The following is a 22678-nucleotide window of genomic DNA, read 5'->3' as shown; positions in this document are numbered from 1 at the left end:
TAGGTGGCGGTAATGCACCTTGATATTAGTTGCCTCCCGCCAATAAACCGTACAAAGAAGAAGAAAGTATCACGGGATATAGAGTTCTGATTGGCCATTGAAGTAGACCCCGCCCCTCTGCGGAAGCGAGGGAAATCCTGTTTGAAAAAAAGCGACGCAGAAAAACAACCAACGAACGAGATTTAAACCGATTTAGGTTTAACATGTTAGTGCACAGGTAAGTTCACATGTTAGTTCACATGTTAGTTCACATGTTAGTTCACATGTTAGTTCACATGTTAGTTCATATGTTAGTTCACATGTTAGTTCATATGTTAGTTCATATGTTAGTTCACATGTTAGTTCACATGTTAGTTCACATGTTAGTTCACATGTTAGTTCACATGTTAGTTCATATGTTAGTTCCCATGTTAGTTCATATGTTAGTTCCCATGTTAGTTCATATGTTAGTTCACATGTTAGTTCACATGTTAGTTCATATGTTAGTTCATATGTTAGTTCACATGTTAGTTCACATGTTAGTTCATATGTTAGTTCACATGTTAGTTCATATGTTAGTTCACAGGTAAGTTCACATGTTAGTTCACATGTTAGTTCACATGTTAGTTCCCATGTTAGTTCATATGTTAGTTCACAGGTAAGTTCACATGTTAGTTCATATGTTAGTTCATATGTTAGTTCATATGTTAGTTCACATGTTAGTTCATATGTTAGTTCATATGTTAGTTCATATGTTAGTTCATATGTTAGTTCACAGGTAAGTTCACATGTTAGTTCACATGTTAGTTCACATGTTAGTTCACATGTTAGTTCATATGTTAGTTCCCATGTTAGTTCATATGTTAGTTCACATGTTAGTTCATATGTTAGTTCACATGTTAGTTCATATGTTAGTTCACAGGTAAGTTCACAGGTAAGTTAACATGTTAGTTCACATATTAGTTCATATGTTAGTTCACATGTTAGTTCATATGTTGGTTCACATGTTAGTTCACATGTTAGTTCACATGTTAGTTCACATGTTAGTTCATATGTTAGTTCACAGGTAAGTTCACAGGTAAGTTAACATGTTAGTTCACATATTAGTTCATATGTTAGTTCACATGTTAGTTCATATGTTAGTTCACATGTTAGTTCACATGTTAGTTCATATGTTAGTTCACATGTTAGTTCACATGTTAGTTCACAGGTTAGTTCACATGTTAGTTCACAGGTTAGTTCACAGGTTAGTTCACAGGTTAAGTCTGGTTAAAGTGAACTAATCCTGGTAAATGAATCAGTGTTAAATGCCGCTTAAGCTGGTTGACATGTTGGTTACTATGTTTGTTAACATGTTGGTTAGCATGTTTGTTAAAATGTTGGTTAGCATGTTTGTTAACTTGTTGGATATTATGTTTGTTAACATGTTGGTTAGCATGTTTGTTAAAATGTTGGTTAGCATGTTTGTTAAAATGTTGGTTAGCATATTTGTTAACTTGTTGGATACTATGTTTGTTAAAATGTTGGTTAGCATGTTTGTTAACTTGTTGGATATTATGTTTGTTAACATGTTGGTTAGCATGTTTGTTAACATGTAGGATATTATGTTTGTTAACATGTTGGTTAGCATGTTTGTTAACATGTAGGATATTATGTTTGTTAAAATGTTAGTTAGCATGTTTGTTAACTTGTTGGATATTATGTTTGTTAACATGTTGGTTAGCATGTTTGTTAACATGTTGGTTAGCATGTTTGTTAACTTGTTGGATACTATGTTTGTTAAAATGTTGGTTAGCATGTTTGTTAACTTGTTGGATATTATGTTTGTTAACATGTTGGTTAGCATGTTTGTTAAAATGTTGGTTAGCATGTTTGTTAACATGTTGGTTAGCATGTTTGTTAAAATGTTGGATACTATGTTTGTTAAAATGTTGGTTAGCGTGTTTGTTAACTTGTTGGATATTATGTTTGTTAACATGTTGGTTAGCATGTTTGTTAACTTGTTGGATATTATGTTTGTTAACATGTTGGTTAGCATGTTTTTTAACATGTTGGTTAGCATATTTGTTAACCTGTCTGGTATTATGTTCGTTAACATGTTGGTTAGCATGTTTGTTAACATGTAGGATATTATGTTTGTTAACATGTAGGATATTATGTTTGTTAACATGTTGGTTAGCATGTTTGTTAACTTGTTGGATACTATGTTTGTTAAAATGTTGGTTAGCATGTTTGTTAACTTGTTGGATATTATGTTTGTTAACATGTTGGTTAGCATGTTTGTTAACATGTAGGATATTATGTTTGTTAACATGTTGGTTAGCATGTTTGTTAACATGTAGGATATTATGTTTGTTAACATGTTGGTTAGCATGTTTGTTCACATGTAGGATATTATGTTTGTTAACATGTAGGATATTATGTTTGTTAACATGTTGGTTAGCATGTTTGTTAACTTGTTGGATATTATGTTTGTTAACATGTTGGTTAGCATGTTTGTTAACTTGTTGGTTAGCATGTTTGTTAAAATGTTGGATACTATGTTTGTTAAAATGTTGGTTAGTGTGTTTGTTAACTTGTTGGATATTATGTTTGTTAACATGTTGGTTAGCATGTTTGTTAACTTGTTGGATATTATGTTTGTTAACATGTTGGTTAGCATGTTTGTTAACTTGTTGGATATTATGTTTGTTAACATGTTGGTTAGCAGGTTTTTTAACATGTTGGTTAGCATGTTTGTTAACTTGTTGGATACTATGTTTGTTAAAATGTTGGTTAGCATGTTTGTTCACATGTAGGATATTATGTTTGTTAACATGTAGGATATTATGTTTGTTAACATGTTGGTTAGCATGTTTGTTAACTTGTTGGATATTATGTTTGTTAACATGTTGGTTAGCATGTTTGTTCACATGTAGGATATTATGTTTGTTAACATGTAGGATATTATGTTTGTTAACATGTTGGTTAGCATGTTTGTTAACTTGTTGGATATTATGTTTGTTAACATGTTGGTTAGCATGTTTGTTAACTTGTTGGTTAGCATGTTTGTTAAAATGTTGGATACTATGTTTGTTAAAATGTTGGTTAGCATGTTTGTTAACTTGTTGGATATTATGTTTGTTAACATGTTGGTTAGCATGTTTGTTCACATGTAGGATATTATGTTTGTTAACATGTAGGATATTATGTTTGTTAACATGTTGGTTAGCATGTTTGTTAACTTGTTGGATATTATGTTTGTTAACATGTTGGTTAGCATGTTTGTTAACTTGTTGGTTAGCATGTTTGTTAAAATGTTGGATACTATGTTTGTTAAAATGTTGGTTAGCATGTTTGTTAACTTGTTGGATATTATGTTTGTTAACATGTTGGTTAGCATGTTTGTTAACTTGTTGGATATTATGTTTGTTAACATGTTGGTTAGCATGTTTGTTAACTTGTTGGATATTATGTTTGTTAACATGTTGGTTAGCAGGTTTTTTAACATGTTGGTTAGCATGTTTGTTAACTTGTTGGATACTATGTTTGTTAAAATGTTGGTTAGCATGTTTGTTAACTTGTTGGATATTATGTTTGTTAACATGTTGGTTAGCATGTTTGTTAACATGTAGGATATTATGTTTGTTAACATGTTGGTTAGCATGTTTGTTCACATGTTGGATATTATGTTTGTTAATATGTTGATTAGACACAATAAAATGTTTACTTAGTTATCAGTTGATGGTGTTAGATCATGAATTATATATAATATATAATCAACAGGTTGTTATTTAATCAACAGGTTGTTATGAAATCAGTCTGTTTTGATGGACGTTGAAATCCTGGAGTTCGTGGTTCCTGTGGAGAACAACAAGACTCTGTTTGTGTGGAACATCCAGTCGCTTCTCAGTGAGGCTCAGATCTATGTGAGTCCACAAACACACACACACACACACACCTTTCTGACCTTTGACCTCTCACAGTCTCACAAGCAGATGTTTAGTGTTGTGTGTTTTTGTGTTCAGGACAGATTGTTTGGTGTCTTCTCGTCTTTCGGTCCTCTCTACCTGTTAAAGGTGCGTCCTAACGCCCCCCTCCAACCCTCCGGTTTCTTTGCCATTGTCAAGTTTTTCTCGGCTTCTCATTCGTCGAAGGCTCAACGACAGACTGATGGACGGTTGCTGTTCCAGGACGTCCCACTCAAGGTCACTTCACTCTAAAGTCTCTGAAGGAAATGTTTTTCTCCTGCTGAAACGCAGTCTCTGATTGGTCGAAAGAAAGTGATCAGTTATAAAACTAATCAATAGATGTGTGTTCAGGTGAGGTTGAGCTCCAAACAAACCCCTCACTTCCTGTCTGACAGCAGCAGACCTCTGAGCCATGGTTGCTGCCTGGAACTGGCCAATCACTGCCTGGGATTCAACGGCTGGACCTATGACATCATCACAGTAAGAAACATTTTGTTCGAACACCGGTGAGTCGGTGTGACGTCAGGCTACTTTCTGTGGTATCTGTCCTCAGTTGAAAGAGCTGAGCGATGAAGGAGAGGACAATGGAGGTGGTGGTGAGGAGGGTGGAGTGAGGAGGCTGAGGTTTGGCTGCCTGCTGCAGCTCAACTTCCCCCGTCACAGACAGACAACCAGAGGAGCGGCCGTGGTCAATGACAGCTTCACCTGCACAGGTGATGACGCACCACAGGAACATTGTCACATCAACGTCCCTTGCTTGCTGTACATATATATATATATTTTTTTTTTTCATTGGATATGAAAGAAATTCTCAGAGAAGGGTTAGCTGTAAACTGAACAAGGAAACATCTTACTTGGTGCTTTATTACAGATATTAAGGTAGAACTGTCCCAATTGTTGGACAATGATCCTGTCCCAGAAATTATTGTGATAAATTATATCATCTTGAAACCATTTTAAACCACTGATATAATGATATTATAGCATAATGCAAGTTTACCCTTTTAAAGAGCAATGAACTTAATTCTTGAATATTCGTCTGATATTTAAGTGAGAATTGAAAATAGCAAAATATCCTGAATACTTAAAACATAAATAAAATAAACCATTTAACCAAAGGAATAAATAAAACAGACTCTCAGGCTCTGTTAACAAAATTGAAGAAATATTAAACATTTTGCTTAGGATATATTATTCAGATGAACTTTTAGGTTTGTATTGTATTAGGTTAATATTCCAGCGTTTCTGTAGGATTGTGTGTGTTATACATAACATCCAGATGTTGTCTTGTCTCTTTGTTCAGGCCCAGATGTTTTGCTGCACAAACGTCGTAAACTCCAGAAGTTGGTCAGAGACAAAGCTCTGGTTCAGGCCTTCAACACAGTCCTGCTCATTTTACTGGGTAATACTGTTACTATTAATGTTACTGTTACTACAATATAAGATATTTTTACTGATGATCAGTTGCAGGTATTGATTGTGTGTGTTTGTGTGTGTGTGTGTGTGTATATAGAAAATGGTAAAGTGATGGTGGAGGTGAAACAGATGTTGGATCAGTCTCTACCTGAGAACATCGAAGGAGTCATTCACGTTAGTCAAAAAATACATAATGTACCCGTACACATCAAAATGATCATATATATATATATATATATATGTTTATTATATATATATATATGGAATCTTTTCAGTTCATGTAACACAGACATTTATAAACTGAACAAATGTTATTATATTTGTGTTTCAGGTGAATGAGTTTGATCTCAATGAAGATGAGGATGAAGATGAAGGATGGGATCTGACTGTATCTTAGACTCCCAGAGGATTCTGGGTAGTGGTTCATTATTGGAATCATTACAGCATCACATGAAGATTTAATTTATTCAATTAATCAATGTTGTCATTGTAAATTATAAAAACACGAGACAGTGAAAAGTCGACAACAGATAAAATCATTAAAAACATGTAAACCAGGTATTGCTGCCCCCTGTGGTTAATAAAGGAACCTACCACTTCGCTCTTCATCCTCTTCACTTCCTAAACTTTTACATTACATTACATTATATTTAGCTGACACTTTTATCCCAAGCTACTTACAACCAGTGAATCAACCACGAGGGAACAAAAACAGAACAACAACAATCAAGTAAGTACAATTTGCCTCAAAAAAGTCAAACTGCAAAGTGCAACAAAATTATTATTGTAATTTATTTATTTTATGAATTGGTTATGAGACAACCTCTTCTTCACCGAGGTGCAGTCTGAAGACATGTGTCTTTACTCTGTGGTGGAAGACGTGGAGACTTTCTGTCCTGGTGTCAATGTGGAGCTCGTTCCAACATTCAGGAGCCAGGACAGCAAACAGTCTGTTTCTGTTGAGTGTTAGCGCTCAGTGAGGGAGCAGCTGATTGGTCGATGCAGAGCGGAGTGGACGGGCTGGGGTGTAAGGTTTGACCATGTCCTGGATGTGGACTGAACCTGATCCGTTCACAGCACAGTACAAGTACTAGTGTTGTGAAACGGATGCAGCCGCTGGTCACCAGTGAAGAGCGGAGGAGTCTGAGTAAACTTAGGTTGAAGACCAGTCGAGCTGCTGCATTCTGGATGAGCTGCAGCGGGTAGACCAGCCAGGAGGGAGGTGCAGTAGTCAATCCGACTTTTAATTATTTTATGAACTTTGAAAATTGCTCGTTTGACTCAACTAAAAAACTAAGCTAGTTTAACAACGGTGTGATACCCTGACAGACTACAGACTGGGTGGGGGTGCTGTTTCACAACTCTGGATAATTTCACTGAATTTACATGAAACTGATTAAATGTTCACACCGACACATACACACACAGATATACACACACAGATATACACACACAGATATACACACACACACAGTCTGGTCTGGTTCAGCACACGTTGCCATGGATACGAGTGGTCTCAGTGAGTGTCAGCCCAGGAAGTGACCCATTGTTTAGGTGACTTCTTGTTGCTAGGCAGCAGGATTCTGCCCTGGATAAGGAAACCGTCAGAGTCAGTGAATTGTTGCTGTTTACCCATAATCCTCCTCTGGTGCAGCGCAGGCATCTGACACACGAAGAAACCAAATTGTAGAAAACACCATCAGAAACCCCCACAGAGCAGTGAACGAGTGAGGAGGTGAATAGGTGAACGGGTGGAGAGGTAAACAAGTGAGGGGGTGAACGGGTGAGGAGGTGAACGGGTGGAGAGGTAAACAAGTGAGGGGGTGAACGGGTGAGGGGGGGAACAGGACATCAGTAACAATTAGCATAAAAACCAACCAATGATTATTTTCACTGTGAATCTGAATAAACTCAACAACCAGTCAATAAGTTAACCAACCACTAAGTTAACCAGTCAGTAAGTTAACTAGTCAGTTTGTTAACCAGTCAGTAAGCAGGTTGTCTGGAGCTGGTCCTTACTCCAGGGCAGTCTAGCAGCATTGTGCCCGGACTCAGAGCTCCTCGCTCAGCCTCTCGTGCTCAGACTCCGGCCTCTTCGTGCGAGCTGTCTGCATCTTTGCCTCGTACATCTCTCTGGTGCTGGCTCTCCTGAAGAACCCACACTGGACAGCAGGGGTGACACAACAGCACTTTACCAACATGCTGCAATAACAAACTCATGATTTTATGGAAATGAGATAAAGTATGTTGTGTTGAGTGCTAATCTACAGTTTGGTCTGTAGTGGATCCTACAACTAAATCCAGGCTGAAGTCTTTAGTTTGCTCAGTTTACCTTCCAGAGCAGCAGGCAGATCAGAGCCAGCAGTAATACTCCAGCCACCACAGAGACGCCAATGATCCACAAAGGGGCGCTGGAGTCCACCTGCCCCTGGTCTGGGTAGATATGGACCTCAATCTGCAGAGGGAGATACATTTACAAATGGAAACACCTCTTTTGCGAAAAAAAAAAAAAAAAGAATTGCTTGTGCAACCTGTAGGAGGCACTGACATAACTATTTTGTTACCTCAGTGCTGTGAGACTCTATGTTGATGGTGGGTTTGTTAGTCCGCAGCTTCAGGGTCGCCCGGCCTCGAACCAACACACTCCTGGCATCACTGTAATCCTAAAAATCAACAAACTCACTGTGGAGATTTGATAAAACTTTGTTTCACTGCTCATGAACGATGACAGATTTTACTCAGGAATCAAACTAAATTTAAACAAAATAAAATAAAAACTCAGTGAATGAGTCTTGATCCAACAGTCGGTAAAAACAACAGCAACAGTGCAGAGACATCTATCTGAAGTCTGCTGGACTGGATGTGGAGGATAATGGGCCACTAGGGGGCCACGTTATCAACGTAGACACAGAGTCAACTTCACACACAGAGTTGTGAATGAGGAGAATCATGGTGGACGACGGTGGATCGCGGATTGTGATTATGGATTAGGGTAGACTTAATGTACTGGGATGTGGTGTTTGTTGAAAATCCTCCTGATCGTCTTTATATAGAGTCGCTGATGGTCTTTATATAGTCAGTGATGGTCTTTATATACAGTCACTGACTGTGTTCATATACAGTGTGAAGTTTACCTCGATCATGGTTGAGTTCCAGATTCTGGCTCTGACGCTTAGAGTTGCTGAGTTTTTCATGTTGATTAACGGACAAACAAACGTCACACATTTGGCTCCGTGAACACAGTCCTGTCAACACACACACACACATGTATACATATATATTTATAATGTTATATATATAAAACATTTGTTTAAACTGAACTCAAAACCATTACATGGTCGGAGGATGAATGTTTTTATTTGGCTAAAATGATTTGTAAAGATTCACTCAACCTGCTGACGTTGTTTTTGTTTAATTCTACAGCGCCCCTCTGTATTAAACTGAAGTACTGCATGTTGATTTAAGAAGCTTATATTAGTACCAGAGTGTACGACTTTCCCTTCTGTTCATGCAGGTGGAGGATGGGTGGAGATTTATCAAACTCCTCCTTCTTCTTCTCTTCCTCCAGACTCCTCCCCCTTGTCTCCTCCTCCTCTTCCTCCAGACTCCTCCTCCCCCTCCTCTTCTTCTCCTCTTCCTCTAGACCCCTCCCCTTCTTCTTCTCCTCCGTTGACAGCTGAACAAACAGGAAGAACAATCCACTCTCAAGTGATTCTTTACAACGTTTTAAACAATCCCTTCCCTGGTGTTCATATTTTTATATTTAATTTGGTTTAATTTTTATTTATTTTTTATTTTGTTATGCTTGAACAAACACACCAGAGCAAATACCTTGTATGTGTAAATCTAATTGGAAAGAAATCTTTCCTGAAATGATAGTTGTTCAATTTTTAAACTTAAAATTCTCCCATGTGAGGCTTTTGTTGTCATGGTTACCACAAAGTTGAGAGGGTTGATGATGTCATCAGGTGGATTGCAGTGAGGCTCTGAGGTGCCGTGCACTCGGATCTCTGTGAGGTACAACAGCCACTTCCCATTGGACAGCACACTCGGCCAATTAAACTCCACCTCCAGGTTGCCAAGGCGACCCAGTGGCTTCCCGTTGATGTGCACCTATGAGAGAAGGTCGCAGGTCACGTCCTGTATTTTGAATCATTATTAACATGTCGGATCTGATATGAACCTGGAAGGTGAAGAGCAGCAAACTGCCGATGTCCTCCGTCTTCTTTGTGGCTGATTCACCGATCACATGACCACTGAAGGAGGCGGGGCCTGGTGAACTGATTCTGTCAGGATACAATCAGTGATTCAGGTCAAAGGTCATTATTTACAGTTCATGATCGACTGATCGATTGATTGACTGAACTTACAGTGTGAGGGACGTCTGCAGTGAATATTCCACCAACATGGAGACAGAGACTGGAGACAGATGTTGTTCACTGAGACTGAAGAGACACACATCTGTTCATACAGTGTGTGTGTGTGTGTGTGTGCATTTTTGTGTTTGTCTGTCTGTGTGTGTTACGTTGACAGCTGCAGCACAGTCTGAATTTCTCCTGTTTCCAAAATGACGTCCGACGGTTGAAATATGATGAACAACTGAACCTGAACCAGACAAAGAGTGTCAGTACACACAGTACTACAGACAGTAATACAGTACAGTACCACACAAAGTTAACACACAACTACAGACAGTAATACAGACAGTAATACTACACTTTCAGAAGTAGTAGAACATTGTTAACTGTGTGGTTGCTCTTGAACGGGTTCCCCAGTTCACACAGAAGAACCGTGTGGTGGACAGAACATTCAGCTGCTGTGACGTCAGCCTGAAAAACAAACATCACACCAGGTCAACATGGCTCTTAGAGTCGGTTCTACTGCCACTGTTAGGGTTAGGGGTTAGGGTACGTCGGCTCTGCTGTGTCTGTAAGAGTTGGTTCTACTGTTTCTTTTAGAGTCGGTTCTACTGCGACTGTTAGAGTCAGTTCTACTGTGACTGATAGAGTAGGTTCTACTGCGTCTGTTCGAGTTGGTTCTACTGCGCCTGATAGAGTTGGTTCTACTGCGTCTGTTAGAGTTGGTTCTACTGTGTCTTCTACAGTTGGTTCAAATCCGACTGTTAAAGTCGGTTCTACTGCAACTGTTAGTATCGATTCTACTGCGACTGATAGAGTCGGTTCTACCGCAACTGATAGAGTTGGTTCTACTGTGACTGTTGGAGTCGGTTCTACTGCGTCTGTTAGGGTTAGGGTAAGTTGGTTCTACTGCGTCTGTTAGAGTTGGTTCTACTGCGCCTGATAGAGTCGGTTCTACTGCGACTGTTACAGCTGGTTCTACTGCGACTGATAGAATCGGTTCTACTGCGACTGATAGAATCGGTTCTACTGCGACTGATAGAGTTGGTTCTATTGTGTCTTCTAGAGTCGGTTCTAATGTGACAATTTGAGTCGGTTCTACTGCGACTGTAAGAATCGGTTCTACTGCGACTGATAGAGTTTGTTCTACGGTGTTTTCTAGAGTCGGTTCTACTGTGTCTGTTAGAGTCGGTTCTACTGTGTCTGTTAGAGTCGGTTCTACTGCGCCTGTTAGAGCCGGTTCTACTGCGACTGTTAGAGTCGATTCTAGTATGTCTTCTAAAGTCGGTTCTACTGCAACTGTTAGAATCGGTTTTACTGCGACTGTTAGTCAGTACTACTGTGACTGATAGAGTCGATTCTACAGTGTCGTCTAGAGTCGGTTCTAACACGACCGATAGAGTTGGTTCTTCTGGTCTGTTAGAGTCAGTTATATTGTGTCTGTTCTTCTGTGTTAAAGTTTACTAATGTATCTTTTACCTTCACTGCCTTTGTTCGAACTCCAAAGTATATCAATGATGGCGGTATGCTGATGTTCAGAATGACATTGTGAGCGTCCTCTGCTGGTCGGCCCAGTGATGGGGTGTTGCTGGCATTAATCTCCAGAAACAACCTGTTAATGCCGGTGTTGTAGTTCAACACTTGTTTTCCCTGCTGCCTGAAAACACAGAACATCAGGAGAAATTACCATCAGGTTCCTGTGTTCTCAGTCCGAGGTAAATGGTTCTCTTACATGCTGAAGGGTTTCCGGTTCTCGTCTGTGAACTGGGCCATCATCTGCAAGTTACTATGGCAACGGTTATCAGAACCACAGGCATTCTGGATATGGATCTGAGACGGGAAGAAATTCAACAGGAAGTGAATGGTACATAGGTTCTTACCTAAGCCCAACTGTAGGGTTCTAATGCAGGTTCCAATTTATTTTTAAAGTACCTAGTTATGACCTGGCTCTGAGACTGATGCCAAATTTAACAGTATGTGGACGGTACTTGGTTCTAATTTGTGATCAAGAGCTGGTTCTGACCTGAATTCTGATCAGTTTGGTCATTGACCTGGAAGCGTTTTGATCTCAGACATGTTTTTAATGGGTTCTGGTGTTTTTATATTTGTGATTCTGACTGGGTTCAGATGTGTTCTGACAGGGGGTTCTGACCGGTTCTGACCTGGGTTTGGATGGGTTGTGGGGCGTGACTCAGCACTGGGAGGTGTTTCAGGTCCTGAAAGTCACTTCTTCTCTTGGGAGGCTTCTCATACAGAGAGACATTCAGCAAGAAGACCAGAGGTTGTAATTTGTCTTGAATCGAACTCTAAAGTACAAACACAGAACAGAACATCAAAAAAGAACCTGTTTGACTTTGTGTGTTTTAGATCAAGTCACGTGATGAGGACAGAACAGGTGCATGTGAAGGATTAACTAAGTGATTTGAAGAATGAGCAGCAGGAATGTGAAGTGAACATTATAAGAGAATGTCTTCGTATGATTGAAGCTAATAGCTGTGGTGGTCTTAGCATCACATACACTCAAAACTCTGCCCTTGCACTCAAAGAGCTCCTGTTTGCACTTACATTTGCTCTGCTTCTGCTATAACTTTGTGCTTGCACTCAGATATATTGTTGCTCACACAGATTTCCTGCTCCAGATTCAGCCCTTCACTCGGGCTGCTGTCTGTGCACTCGTGAATCGTCTGCTCTCGGATTTCTCCTGTGCACTTGGAATGTTTTGAGTTACAACCCTGTCAAAAGTCCCCACCAATAGAAGCCCAGGTGTCGTGTTGACCACTCGTTGACCAATGAAATGAACCATGTGATCCTTGCCTTGTTGCGGGAACGTTCGCTTTACTTCAGTGTCCTGTGCGGGTGGTTACTCTGAAGGGAAACAACGTCACTTAACTCAAAAGTTGAATCCAGTTATGAAACTCAAAACAAAAAAAAAAACTTACTTGGGGTCCTTGACTTTGCTTCTGCATGCTGGCTGGCGATCCGCTAAACTTTTGAGTTAAGTGACGTCCTTCGCTTCAGAGTAACCGCCCGCACGGGACGCACTGAAGTAAAGCGAACGACACCTGTCTTTCTATTGGTTGGGGACTTTTGACAGGGTCGTAACACAAAAAGTGCAGAGCAAATATAAGTGCAAACAGGAGCTATTTTAGAGCAAGGGCAGAGGTTTGATGAAAAGTAATAAACTTTCTGAACATAAATTCAACAAGTCATGCTGTTGAACTGAAAGACCACGCTCTTGATTAAAGATAAGAAAAAAAACTCCATACAAAACACTTCCAAAGTTTAATGGGTTCTTACTTCACATCTTGTCATGAGTATCAGTACTTTTTGAGAAATCAAAATCTCCTTCCTACTGCCAAGAGGAAAACTCTTTAGGAAATAAGGAGTTCTTTCCTCTAGTGCCACTCTCAGGACAGATGTGGTCTGCGCTGTGTGCAACTCACCAGCAGCCCGACTCTTAGGGAATCACATCGTGTCTTCGGCATTGTCAGGTAACCAGAGTACGTGCTCTGTCTGTTGTTGTGGAAACGGAGGCGAGGCTTCAGGCTGGTGACATCAGCACCTACAGTGAAGTGAACGGCTACGACAAAGAAACACTCATTAATCACTGACTAACAACACAAAATCTGTTTGAGAGAAAATGTCCCTTTATGTTTTATACCAGCTTTGGACACAAGGGGACAAAGAGTTCCACCAAGAAAAGACACAGTAAGACAAACACATATCAGAAAATGTAAATAAACAGAATCTGTGTAACAACGAAGGAACAAGAAAAAACACAATCAACTCTGATGTTCACGAAGCATGTGATTTAATTAGCTTTATTTGCTGTTTATCCAGCAGGTGGCAGAAATGTGTGCTCATGTGCAAAAACCACAGGAGTGTGTAGGAGAGAAAAAGCTTGAGAGCTAACAAACACAACATGATCCATCACCACGTCAAAGCTTCATCATCAACAATCATAGTCCCCTTCAGCTTCATATGTTATATGTAACATGTTACATGTAGCCAGTCATCATACCGTGTGCGTGCGTGCGTGCGTGCGTGCGTGCGTGCGTGCGTGCGTGCGAGCGAGCGAGCGAGCGAGCGAGTGAATTGAATTGAATTGAATTGATAGATGGATGGAAACTTGCAGCAGGTCACACACACGTCGGTACAACCATCACATGAGGACTCACTGATGTTGTCTCTGTCATTCTTCTCTCCGGTGCTGAAGATGTAGGAGAAACACACCTCAACCTGAATACTAACAGACACACACACACACACTGAGTCAGTCTTTTAGCCTGTTAGCTTGTTAGCCTGTTAGCAGGTGTCAGCTGAATCTCACCAAAAGTCGCAGATGTCGGGGTCGACAATGTCAGGAGAAATCCGGAGCGTTTTATTGAGATGGATGACGGGACGAGTTCTAAGAAATCAATCAATGAATTAATCAATGAATTTAAACCGTGAGTCATCAAATCATTATTAACAGCAGCAAGTTACATTAAAATATCCAGTAACGTTAATGAAGTAACTCACAGCTGTAAAAGTACTTCATTACTTTTTACCAGTGGTAGTTACAGGTAGTCACCTGAGCAGAGCCACAGTGTCATCCAGAGAACCGACCACCAGGTCTGGATATTTGTTCCCATCAACATCCATACCTGCAGACAGAGAAAACCCGAACGTCCTGAACTGAGGAGCGACACTGCTGCCCCTGATCACCTGCAGGAGGGATACACCATTGCAATTATTGTGAGGACGCATTTCACTTTAAACCTTATTTTTGTTGTGTGACAATATTTGCGATAGGTGAAGCCATGTCTGAATTTTGTGTGGTCCTCACACCATGTTCCAAAGTTGTCGATTTAAAGGTTAAGGACAAAATTAGGTTCAGGTTCAACGGTTTGAGTCCTCACAAATAAACAAACAAGTGTTGCTGTGTGAGAGAGACCTGGCTCGGTTCTGTAGAAACCCCCTCACTACTGCCAGTCCAGATCATAACGCTTCCTGTTTCAGAGAACGGAGCTCCAACGGCAAAATCTGAAACACAACCACTCATCACTCTGAATTATCAGTGGTTAATAAACAATAACATCACAGCAGTGTCAGTGAACAAGGGTTTCTCACCCTGGAAGCCATCTTGATTCAAGTCTCCCGCAGCAGCAACAGTCATACCGAACGCAGATTGGGCCGGTCCTCTCAGCACCACACTGGGCTCAGAGTCAAACCCTCCTCCTGAGTTCATGTAGACATAAACGGCCCCACCCGCCTCCTGCTGGCGATGGAAGTAAAAAGGAGCGCCCACCAGCAGGTCGTTCCACCTGCGTGACAGGAAACCATAATCATTTCAGGGATTCGTCAGACTCATTAGGTCACTGCTGCTCCATGACTGGAACTAAAATCAGGTTTCAAACCTGTGATGTTTTATCAGAGACACATTTGATCTGGTCACTTGTAACCCTCCAAGTTACTATAGCAACGGTTATCAGAACCGCAGGCACTTCTAACCCTATGACAACAACAGTTCATATCTGACGGATGAATTTTGATGAATCATAGTTTGACTGGTTGCTGCATTTGTAGTTAATAATTTTAATTGTTAAACACTTCTTTGAAAAATAAAGTTAAAATGTTAATCTATGATAGTTTTTTGATCTAAATGTTTGATACAAGACTCCATTAACCTCCATTAAACAACATTTAACTCCATTAAAATCCATTAAACACAACATTTTCACCTGATTTCACTTTGCGTTCATTCTTAGTGACGTCACCTCATGAAACAGAAAATGCACCAGAGTGGATCCTGTGATCCGTAAATCTTGTACTACCCGTCGTTGTTGAGGTCGGTCGTTGCCACGGCGTTACCAAAGTAAGAGCCAGTCTGTTCACCACGGAGCGTCTGCAGAACGACCAGTTCATTATTCTGTTTCACCAACAACAGCACTGAGCCACGAGCGTCGTCTTTACTGTCCTTAGGAGCTCCTGTTGATCAATCAAACAATCAGTACAGCGACAAACAACCAGTACACAACCAACACAGTGACAAACAACCAGTACACAACCAACACAGTGACAAACAACCAACACCGTGACAAACAACCAACACAGTGACAAACAACCAGTACACAACCAACACAGTGACAAACAACCAACACCGTGACAAACAACCAGTACACAACCAACACAGTGACAAACAACCAGTACACAACCAACACAGTGACAAACAACCAACACCGTGACAAACAACCAGTACACAACCAACACAGTGACAAACAACCAACACCGTGACAAACAACCAGTACACAACCAACACAGTGACAAACAACCAACACTGTGACAAACAACCAACACTGTGACAAACAACCAGTACACAACCAACACAGTGACAAACAACCAGTACACAACCAACACAGTGACAAACAACCAACACTGTGACAAACAACCAGTACACAACCAACACAGTGACAAACAACCAACACTGTGACAAACAACCAGTACACAACCAACACAGTGACAAACAACCAGTACACAACCAACACAGTGACAAACAACCAACACCGTGACAAACAACCAGTACACAACCAACACAGTGACAAACAACCAACACAGTGACAAACAACCAACACAGTGACAAACAACCAACACTGTGACAAACAACCAGTACACAACCAACACAGTGACAAACAACCAGTACACAACCAACACAGTGACAAACAACCAACACCGTGACAAACAACCAACACTGTGACAAACAACCAGTACACAACCAACACAGTGACAAACAACCAGTACACAACCAACACAGTGACAAACAACCAACACTGTGACAAACAACCAGTACACAACCAACACAGTGACAAACAACCAACACTGTGACAAACAACCAGTACACAACCAACACAGTGACAAACAACCAGTACACAACCAACACAGTGACAAACAACCAGTACAGTGACAAACAACCAACACTGTGACAAACAACCAGTACACAACCAACACAGTGACAAACAACCAGTACACAACCAACACAGTGACAAACAACCAACACTGTGACAAACAACCAGTACACAACCAACACAGTGACAAACAACCAACACAGTGACAAACAACCAACACTGTGACAAACAACCAGTACACAACCAACACAGTGACAAACAACCAACACTGTGACAAACAACCAGTACACAACCAACACAGTGACAAACAACCAGTACACAACCAACACAGTGACAAACAACCAACACCGTGACAAACAACCAGTACACAACCAACACAGTGACAAACAACCAACACAGTGACAAACAACCAACACAGTGACAAACAACCAACACTGTGACAAACAACCAGTACACAACCAACACAGTGACAAACAACCAGTACACAACCAACACAGTGACAAACAACCTACACCGTGACAAACAACCAACACTGTGACAAACAACCAGTACACAACCAACACAGTGACAAACAACCAGTACACAACCAACACAGTGACAAACAACCAACACTGTGACAAACAACCAGTACACAACCAACACAGTGACAAACAACCAACACTGTGACAAACAACCAGTACACAACCAACACAGTGACAAACAACCAACACTGTGACAAACAACCAACACTGTGACAAACAACCAACACTGTGACAAACAACCAACACCGTGACAAACAACCAGTACACAACCAACACAGTGACAAACAACCAACACAGTGACAAACAACCAACACAGTGACAAACAACCAACACTGTGACAAACAACCAGTACACAACCAACACAGTGACAAACAACCAACACTGTGACAAACAACCAGTACACAACCAACACAGTGACAAACAACCAGTACACAACCAACACAGTGACAAACAACCAGTACACAACCAACACAGTGACAAACAACCAACACCGTGACAAACAACCAGTACACAACCAACACAGTGACAAACAACCAACACAGTGACAAACAAACAACCAGTACACAACCAACCAGTACACAACCAACACAGTGACAAACAACCAACACAGTGACAAACAACCAACACAGTGACAAACAAACAACCAGTACACAACCAACCAGTACACAATCAACACAGTGACAAACAACCAGTACACAACCAACACAGTGACAAACAACCAACACTGTGACAAACAACCAACACTGTGACAAACAACCAACACTGTGACAAACAACCAGTACACAACCAACACAGTGACAAACAACCAACACAGTAACAAACAACCAGTACACAACCAACACAGTGACAAACAACCAACACAGTAACAAACAACCAGTACACAATCAACACAGTGACAACTGAGGAAAAACTCAGCTATAGTTAAGTTGTTTATCACCTGTTACTATGGTAACATCATCTTCAGAGAGAAGACAACGAGCCTGAGCAACCGAATATCCTGGAAACAAACACACACACACACACACACACACACACACACAATAAACAATGGACATTTCACAATGAGTCAGAATTTCAAAATAAAAGCAGCTGAAGTGACAGAAGTGACAGAATATTTTAAAGGGACAGTTCACCGATATAAATGTTCCTGAGCTTCATGTTGGGGAAGAAACTTTGTTTGGAATCAAACACGTCGACGGGATTCATCCAGGAGACGTGTACGTTACCTACACACACACAGACACACAAAGAGAGAGAGAGACACACACAGAGACACACAAATAGAGAGAGACACACTTAGAGACACACACACACACGTTATACAACAGAAACTCTGAAGAAGAAAAATTGATGAATAGAATAGAACAGAACAGAATAGAATATAGAGAATAGAACAGAATAGTACATAATATAATAGTACATAGTAGAATAGAACAGAATAGAGCAGAACAGAATAGAGCAGAATGGTACCTTGCCATTCGTAGCTTCCCGGTGACCCGACGATAACCTCGGTCTGGGTGATGGAAGCTGAAAACCCAGCGTTACACATGACCTCGCCTCTGACATCACCAAGGTGACTACGCAAAAACACACACAAATACACAAATACAATATCATGTGACTTGTGTCAACATGTGACTGGTGTCATGTGACCAACCTGCAGGGCTGGTCGGGCTTCTGCCAGTTCATGTCGCTGTTGTTGAACTGCAGGTCGTTTCCACGGAGATAACATCGGCCAATCATCTGTCTGACTTCTAATGGTCCATAGAGTTTAACAAAGCGATGACCACATGCCTGCAGGGAGGAAGGACAGGTTTTCAGTCAGTGAGTCAGTCACTTAACTAGTTAGTTAGTTAGTTAGCTAGTTAATTAGTTAGTTAGCTAGTTAGTCAGTCAACTAGTTAATTAGTAAGTATGTAATTTAGTTAGTTTGTTGGAACAGCTCACCTCAAGTCTCACAAATCAATGAAACACCCTAACCTAACCCTAATCAGCCAATGAGAACACAGACTCACCAGGACCCTCCCGCCAGGTCGGCCCTGACTGGCTACTGAGACACCAAGCCACATGTCTTCAATCAGGTCCTCAGATGGCTTCACATCTGTAACAGTTGCAGGCCACAGTCAGCCGTGATTTTACAATCTAAATTTGAATCCTGCTCTGAGTGGCCATTGCCATGGTAACAGCTGAGTGTATGGCAGCAGCAGATAGTAAACCTCATTCCTTCTGTGTGATTGGTTGACACAAAAACATTTTTTTCTCAAAGATGGTAGTAGTTCTTCAATAAAATAAAATTAAAGCTTTGAACACGTCTCACCAGGATGTATGAGCTTCATCCTGCTGCAGTCTGATTGGTTCATGGAGATCGGGCAGCTATATACACCTCCAGTCCGATTAGCTGGAACATCAGGCTCCGCTGTCTCCCTAGGAGCTCCAACCAATAGCCTGTCAGAATGAGACAGGTGAGAGGATGAAGGTGTTTCCAAGGAAACTCTGAACGTCCAATGACACTCCGGCAGAAAATCTGAGTTCAGCTCCTTTGTTGTCATTACGCTTCTGGAATTAACAAGGAGACGTCTGAGTCTCAAGGACGCCCAGGACACACACACACACACACAGTAACACACAGTAACACACACTGTGTGTGTGTAATTCTTTCATTTCCTGTCTCTGACCTCAGACCTGAGCTGCATTCTGAAAGACCAAATCATTTCCTTTCCTAACCATTAAATCATCTTACTGTGATTGTTGTTGAAAGATGTTACAGAGAAGAAGATGATCATGTGATGATTAAGGAGAATAAAACGGCTGTTCTTTATATTTATGTGGGTGTGTCACTTTAAATGTTGCTGCTGCAAAGAATTGTTCAAAATGTCCCCCTTACTTTTATAAAGGATGGTCCGATGTTTCCTCTTGAAAAGGAGATAAGGAAGCACTGAAGCTCCTTTCCTCATAATTTTCAAACTAGAACAGGTCTTTTTTTGGTTAGAATGCAGCCCTGAACTCAGATCAGTTTTCCTGCTGAACCGACAACAGCTCAGGTGTGTTGCCATCTTGATGATCTCATCACTTCCTTCTTGAACCTTTCTGATGTCCTGACACTTCCTGTCCATTACACCACAGTGTTTCCGTTTGACCAATGACAGAGCAGCAAGAGCGTGATGGGAGGGGCTCTGAACCAATTGGAGGAGACATTGACCTCCTGACCCGGGAACGTGCACAGGAAACTCCATTATGCCAATTCAGTTAGAGACCATAAAGAGACAGTTGTCATGGTTACCACAGGAAAGCTTGGTGAGAGACAGAGACACAGAGAGAAAAAAAGACAGACAGACAGACAGAGAAAGACAGGCAGAGAGAGAGCGAGCAAGAGAGAGACAGACAGACTGACAGAGAGAGAGACAGACAGACAGACAGAGAAAGACAGGCAGAGAGAGAGCGAGCGAGAGAGAGAAAGACAGACAGGCAGAGAGAGAGACAGACAGACAGGTGTGTACTCACAGGTAGGCATCTGTCTTCAGGTCCTGGTGCAGGGCGACAGACAGACCAAACAAACTCCCATCTCCGCCCGTCTTCAGCAGTGGGAACGACGTGTCGAGGTTAAACGCCACACACACACTGATATAAATAGCCAACAACGCAAAAACACCCAACGCCATGGAGACGCACACCTGAGAGGACGACAACAGCATGATGTCAAAGTAAGGACCTACTGAGTGCCCCCCTCTGGATACAAAGACATCTGTTGGTTTAGATCAGGGTATAAGGTCCAGAAATGGACAAAGACAGTTTAATAAACTAATATTTTAACAATAAAATATAATAACAGAAAGATTTTCTGTTCTAACCCAATATTCCAGTCTCACTCCAAACTTTGTTTTTAGTCTAACCTTCATCTGTGATCCACACAGGAGAAGGATCACAGACCTTTAGATTAAACACTTGGTGAAAATGACACCGTTTGAAGTTGAAGATGAATTTCAACACAACACAACACAACAACCAAATCATTTCAACACAAAACAAAAAATTAACAATTTCAACACATTTTAACAACTGAACTGCTGTAACAGCTGTTTTTCCTCTTACATCCGTCCATACGTTTTCTAGAGAAGCAAACTCCTCCTGTCAGGATTTGAAATCTGAGCTGAAATTATGTTGTGTTGTTTCACAGAACATCAGTTCTCTGAACGTGTGAGACAAACTTTTCTTAAATGTCCGTCAGAAAAATTAACACGTACAAGTCCGAACTGGAATAAAAGCTCTGTTATCACAGTTTTTCCTTTTTGGAGCATGACGTGAACTTCCTGTTCTTACTTTTCACTAATTTGATTGGCTGAATGTCTTTTGTTAAAGGTGCAGTTCTTGATCTGAGATCACGATTCACTGATCTCAGGATGAACCAGCTCATTTTGGATCGATACGATTGATCACAGAAGGATATTCTCCGTTATGTAGACGACACACTGTTGTATTGATCAGCCTCATTCATGTTTGGGTTTATTTAAACAGTTTGAACCGGATTAATTCATTTGAATCAGGTAAAACACACATGTCACACTTTATAATGATACATGATAAATTAATTATCTTATTATAGTAAAATAGAATATAAATAAATATATAAAATAATTACATAATAGAACATATAACAAAAATAATTTAACTATAATTTATCAGTTCACTTTAAATTCACAGTTTGAGGAATTAATGATAACATACCTAGAGGAGGAGAAGAAGAAGAAAAAGAGTTCAGACCTGTTTCTCTCGGACGGATGCTGCTCGTTCTCTCTGTACAGATAAATGAAGGTTGTCTGATTAAGTTTGATTCTCTCTCTCTCTCTCTCTCTCACTCTACTCCCCTCCTTCAGTCATGCTCGCTCACCATGAAATTAAATCACGTCTGTATGTGTGTGTTACCCCCCCCCCACACACACACACACACATACAAACACACAGGCCATAAATGGATTTGAGAATGCAAGGGCACCTTTATTGTCTCTCTCCACACACTCTTCTCTTTCAATGTGTGTGTCTGTGTGTGAGAGAGACAGAGAGATAGATAGAGAGACAGCGAGGGACAGTGAGAGAGAGAGGGGGAGAGACAGAGAGACAGACAGAGGGACGTCCGGTTTAATGAGGCAGTAAGCAGACGTGCGAGTGGGGGTTAAATCGGTTCAACATTTCTTATACTTTCTAAATCTAACAAACTATCAGCATTTTTTGACCAATTTACTTTTATTTTTGCTCTTGTATATTTATCTATAAATACTTAAGAGTGCTACAGTGCAATGAGCGACTCAAAGCAGAAACAACCTGCAAAAACAACCCGAGCTTCTAGCATTTTGGCTAAGCTAGCCACCATGGCCGCCACTGCCTCGACTAGCAACGACCGCTGACAGCGGGAGCAATGCTGACCCAGTCACCAAGACTGACCTTGAGGCTTTGCTCAGGAAACAGCGTGATAGCTTCAAAGCCGACATGGCTAACATGGTACAACAATCAACTCACTGGGACAACAAGTGACATCGTTCAACAACCCTCTCACTTAAACTTAAGTTTTAGAAATT

At 40.8% G+C, this 22678-nt stretch overlaps 2 protein-coding genes across 5 annotated transcripts; one reads left to right on the top strand and one right to left on the bottom strand.

The window, feature by feature from the left end:
- Positions 1-78: 78 nt before the first annotated feature.
- rdm1 (RAD52 motif containing 1) lies at positions 79-5904 on the top strand. Of its 4 annotated transcripts, none has more exons than XM_069524655.1 (8): positions 79-217; positions 3764-3887; positions 3987-4166; positions 4281-4409; positions 4483-4642; positions 5233-5331; positions 5443-5519; positions 5677-5904. In XM_069524655.1, exons 2-8 carry the CDS (start codon positions 3789-3791, stop codon positions 5740-5742), a joined length of 810 nt encoding a protein of 269 aa, XP_069380756.1. In that variant the 5' UTR covers positions 79-217; positions 3764-3788; the 3' UTR covers positions 5743-5904. The 4 variants fall into 4 exon arrangements, with proteins under 4 accessions (XP_069380756.1, XP_069380754.1, XP_069380755.1 ...); XM_069524653.1 differs by having other exon boundaries at positions 5209-5331; XM_069524654.1 differs by having other exon boundaries at positions 4269-4409.
- Positions 5905-6872: 968 nt separating this feature from the next.
- Positions 6873-20815, bottom strand: LOC109643275 (integrin alpha-3-like). The gene is made up of 28 exons (XM_069524651.1): positions 20610-20815; positions 19426-19553; positions 19124-19209; positions 18766-18902; positions 18579-18685; positions 18242-18334; positions 18046-18105; positions 15520-15673; positions 14816-15009; positions 14640-14728; positions 14277-14410; positions 14034-14111; positions 13882-13949; positions 13147-13283; positions 11866-12009; positions 11436-11533; positions 11183-11360; positions 10091-10174; positions 9871-9950; positions 9716-9790; positions 9529-9631; positions 9282-9458; positions 8827-9021; positions 8480-8590; positions 7910-8008; positions 7678-7800; positions 7365-7507; positions 6873-7008 (listed from the first exon to the last, which is right to left on the bottom strand). The coding sequence occupies exons 1-27, from the start codon at positions 20798-20800 to the stop codon at positions 7397-7399; spliced, it is 3234 nt and encodes a 1077-aa protein (XP_069380752.1). The 5' UTR covers positions 20801-20815; the 3' UTR covers positions 6873-7008; positions 7365-7396.
- Positions 20816-22678: the final 1863 nt, after the last annotated feature.

The sequence above is a fragment of the Paralichthys olivaceus genome, chromosome 5 (genome assembly GCF_024713975.1).
Source record: "Paralichthys olivaceus isolate ysfri-2021 chromosome 5, ASM2471397v2, whole genome shotgun sequence".
Taxonomy (NCBI): Eukaryota; Metazoa; Chordata; class Actinopteri; order Pleuronectiformes; family Paralichthyidae; genus Paralichthys; species Paralichthys olivaceus.
Note: the sequence above shows the minus strand (reverse complement) of the source record. Positions and strands in the feature narration are given on the sequence as shown.

What these genes read in the sequence shown, in the direction of transcription:
- rdm1 (XM_069524652.1), top strand. Translation starts at nt 3,789, where the DNA reads ATGGACGTTGAAATCCTGGAGTTCGTGGTTCCTGTGGAGAACAACAAG. An exon ending in GGACCTATGACATCATCACA is followed by an intron (nt 4,410 to 4,482) that starts GTAAGAAACATT and finishes ATCTGTCCTCAG; the next exon opens with TTGAAAGAGCTGAGCGATGA. An exon ending in TGACAGCTTCACCTGCACAG is followed by an intron (nt 4,643 to 5,208) that starts GTGATGACGCAC and finishes CATAACATCCAG; the next exon opens with ATGTTGTCTTGTCTCTTTGT.
- LOC109643275 (XM_069524651.1), bottom strand. Translation starts at nt 20,800, where the DNA reads ATGCTGTTGTCGTCCTCTCAGGTGTGCGTCTCCATGGCGTTGGGTGTT. An exon ending in GATGAAGCTCATACATCCTG is followed by an intron (nt 19,210 to 19,425) that starts GTGAGACGTGTT and finishes CAACTGTTACAG; the next exon opens with ATGTGAAGCCATCTGAGGAC. An exon ending in CGTTCAAGAGCAACCACACA is followed by an intron (nt 9,951 to 10,090) that starts GTTAACAATGTT and finishes TGTCTGGTTCAG; the next exon opens with GTTCAGTTGTTCATCATATT.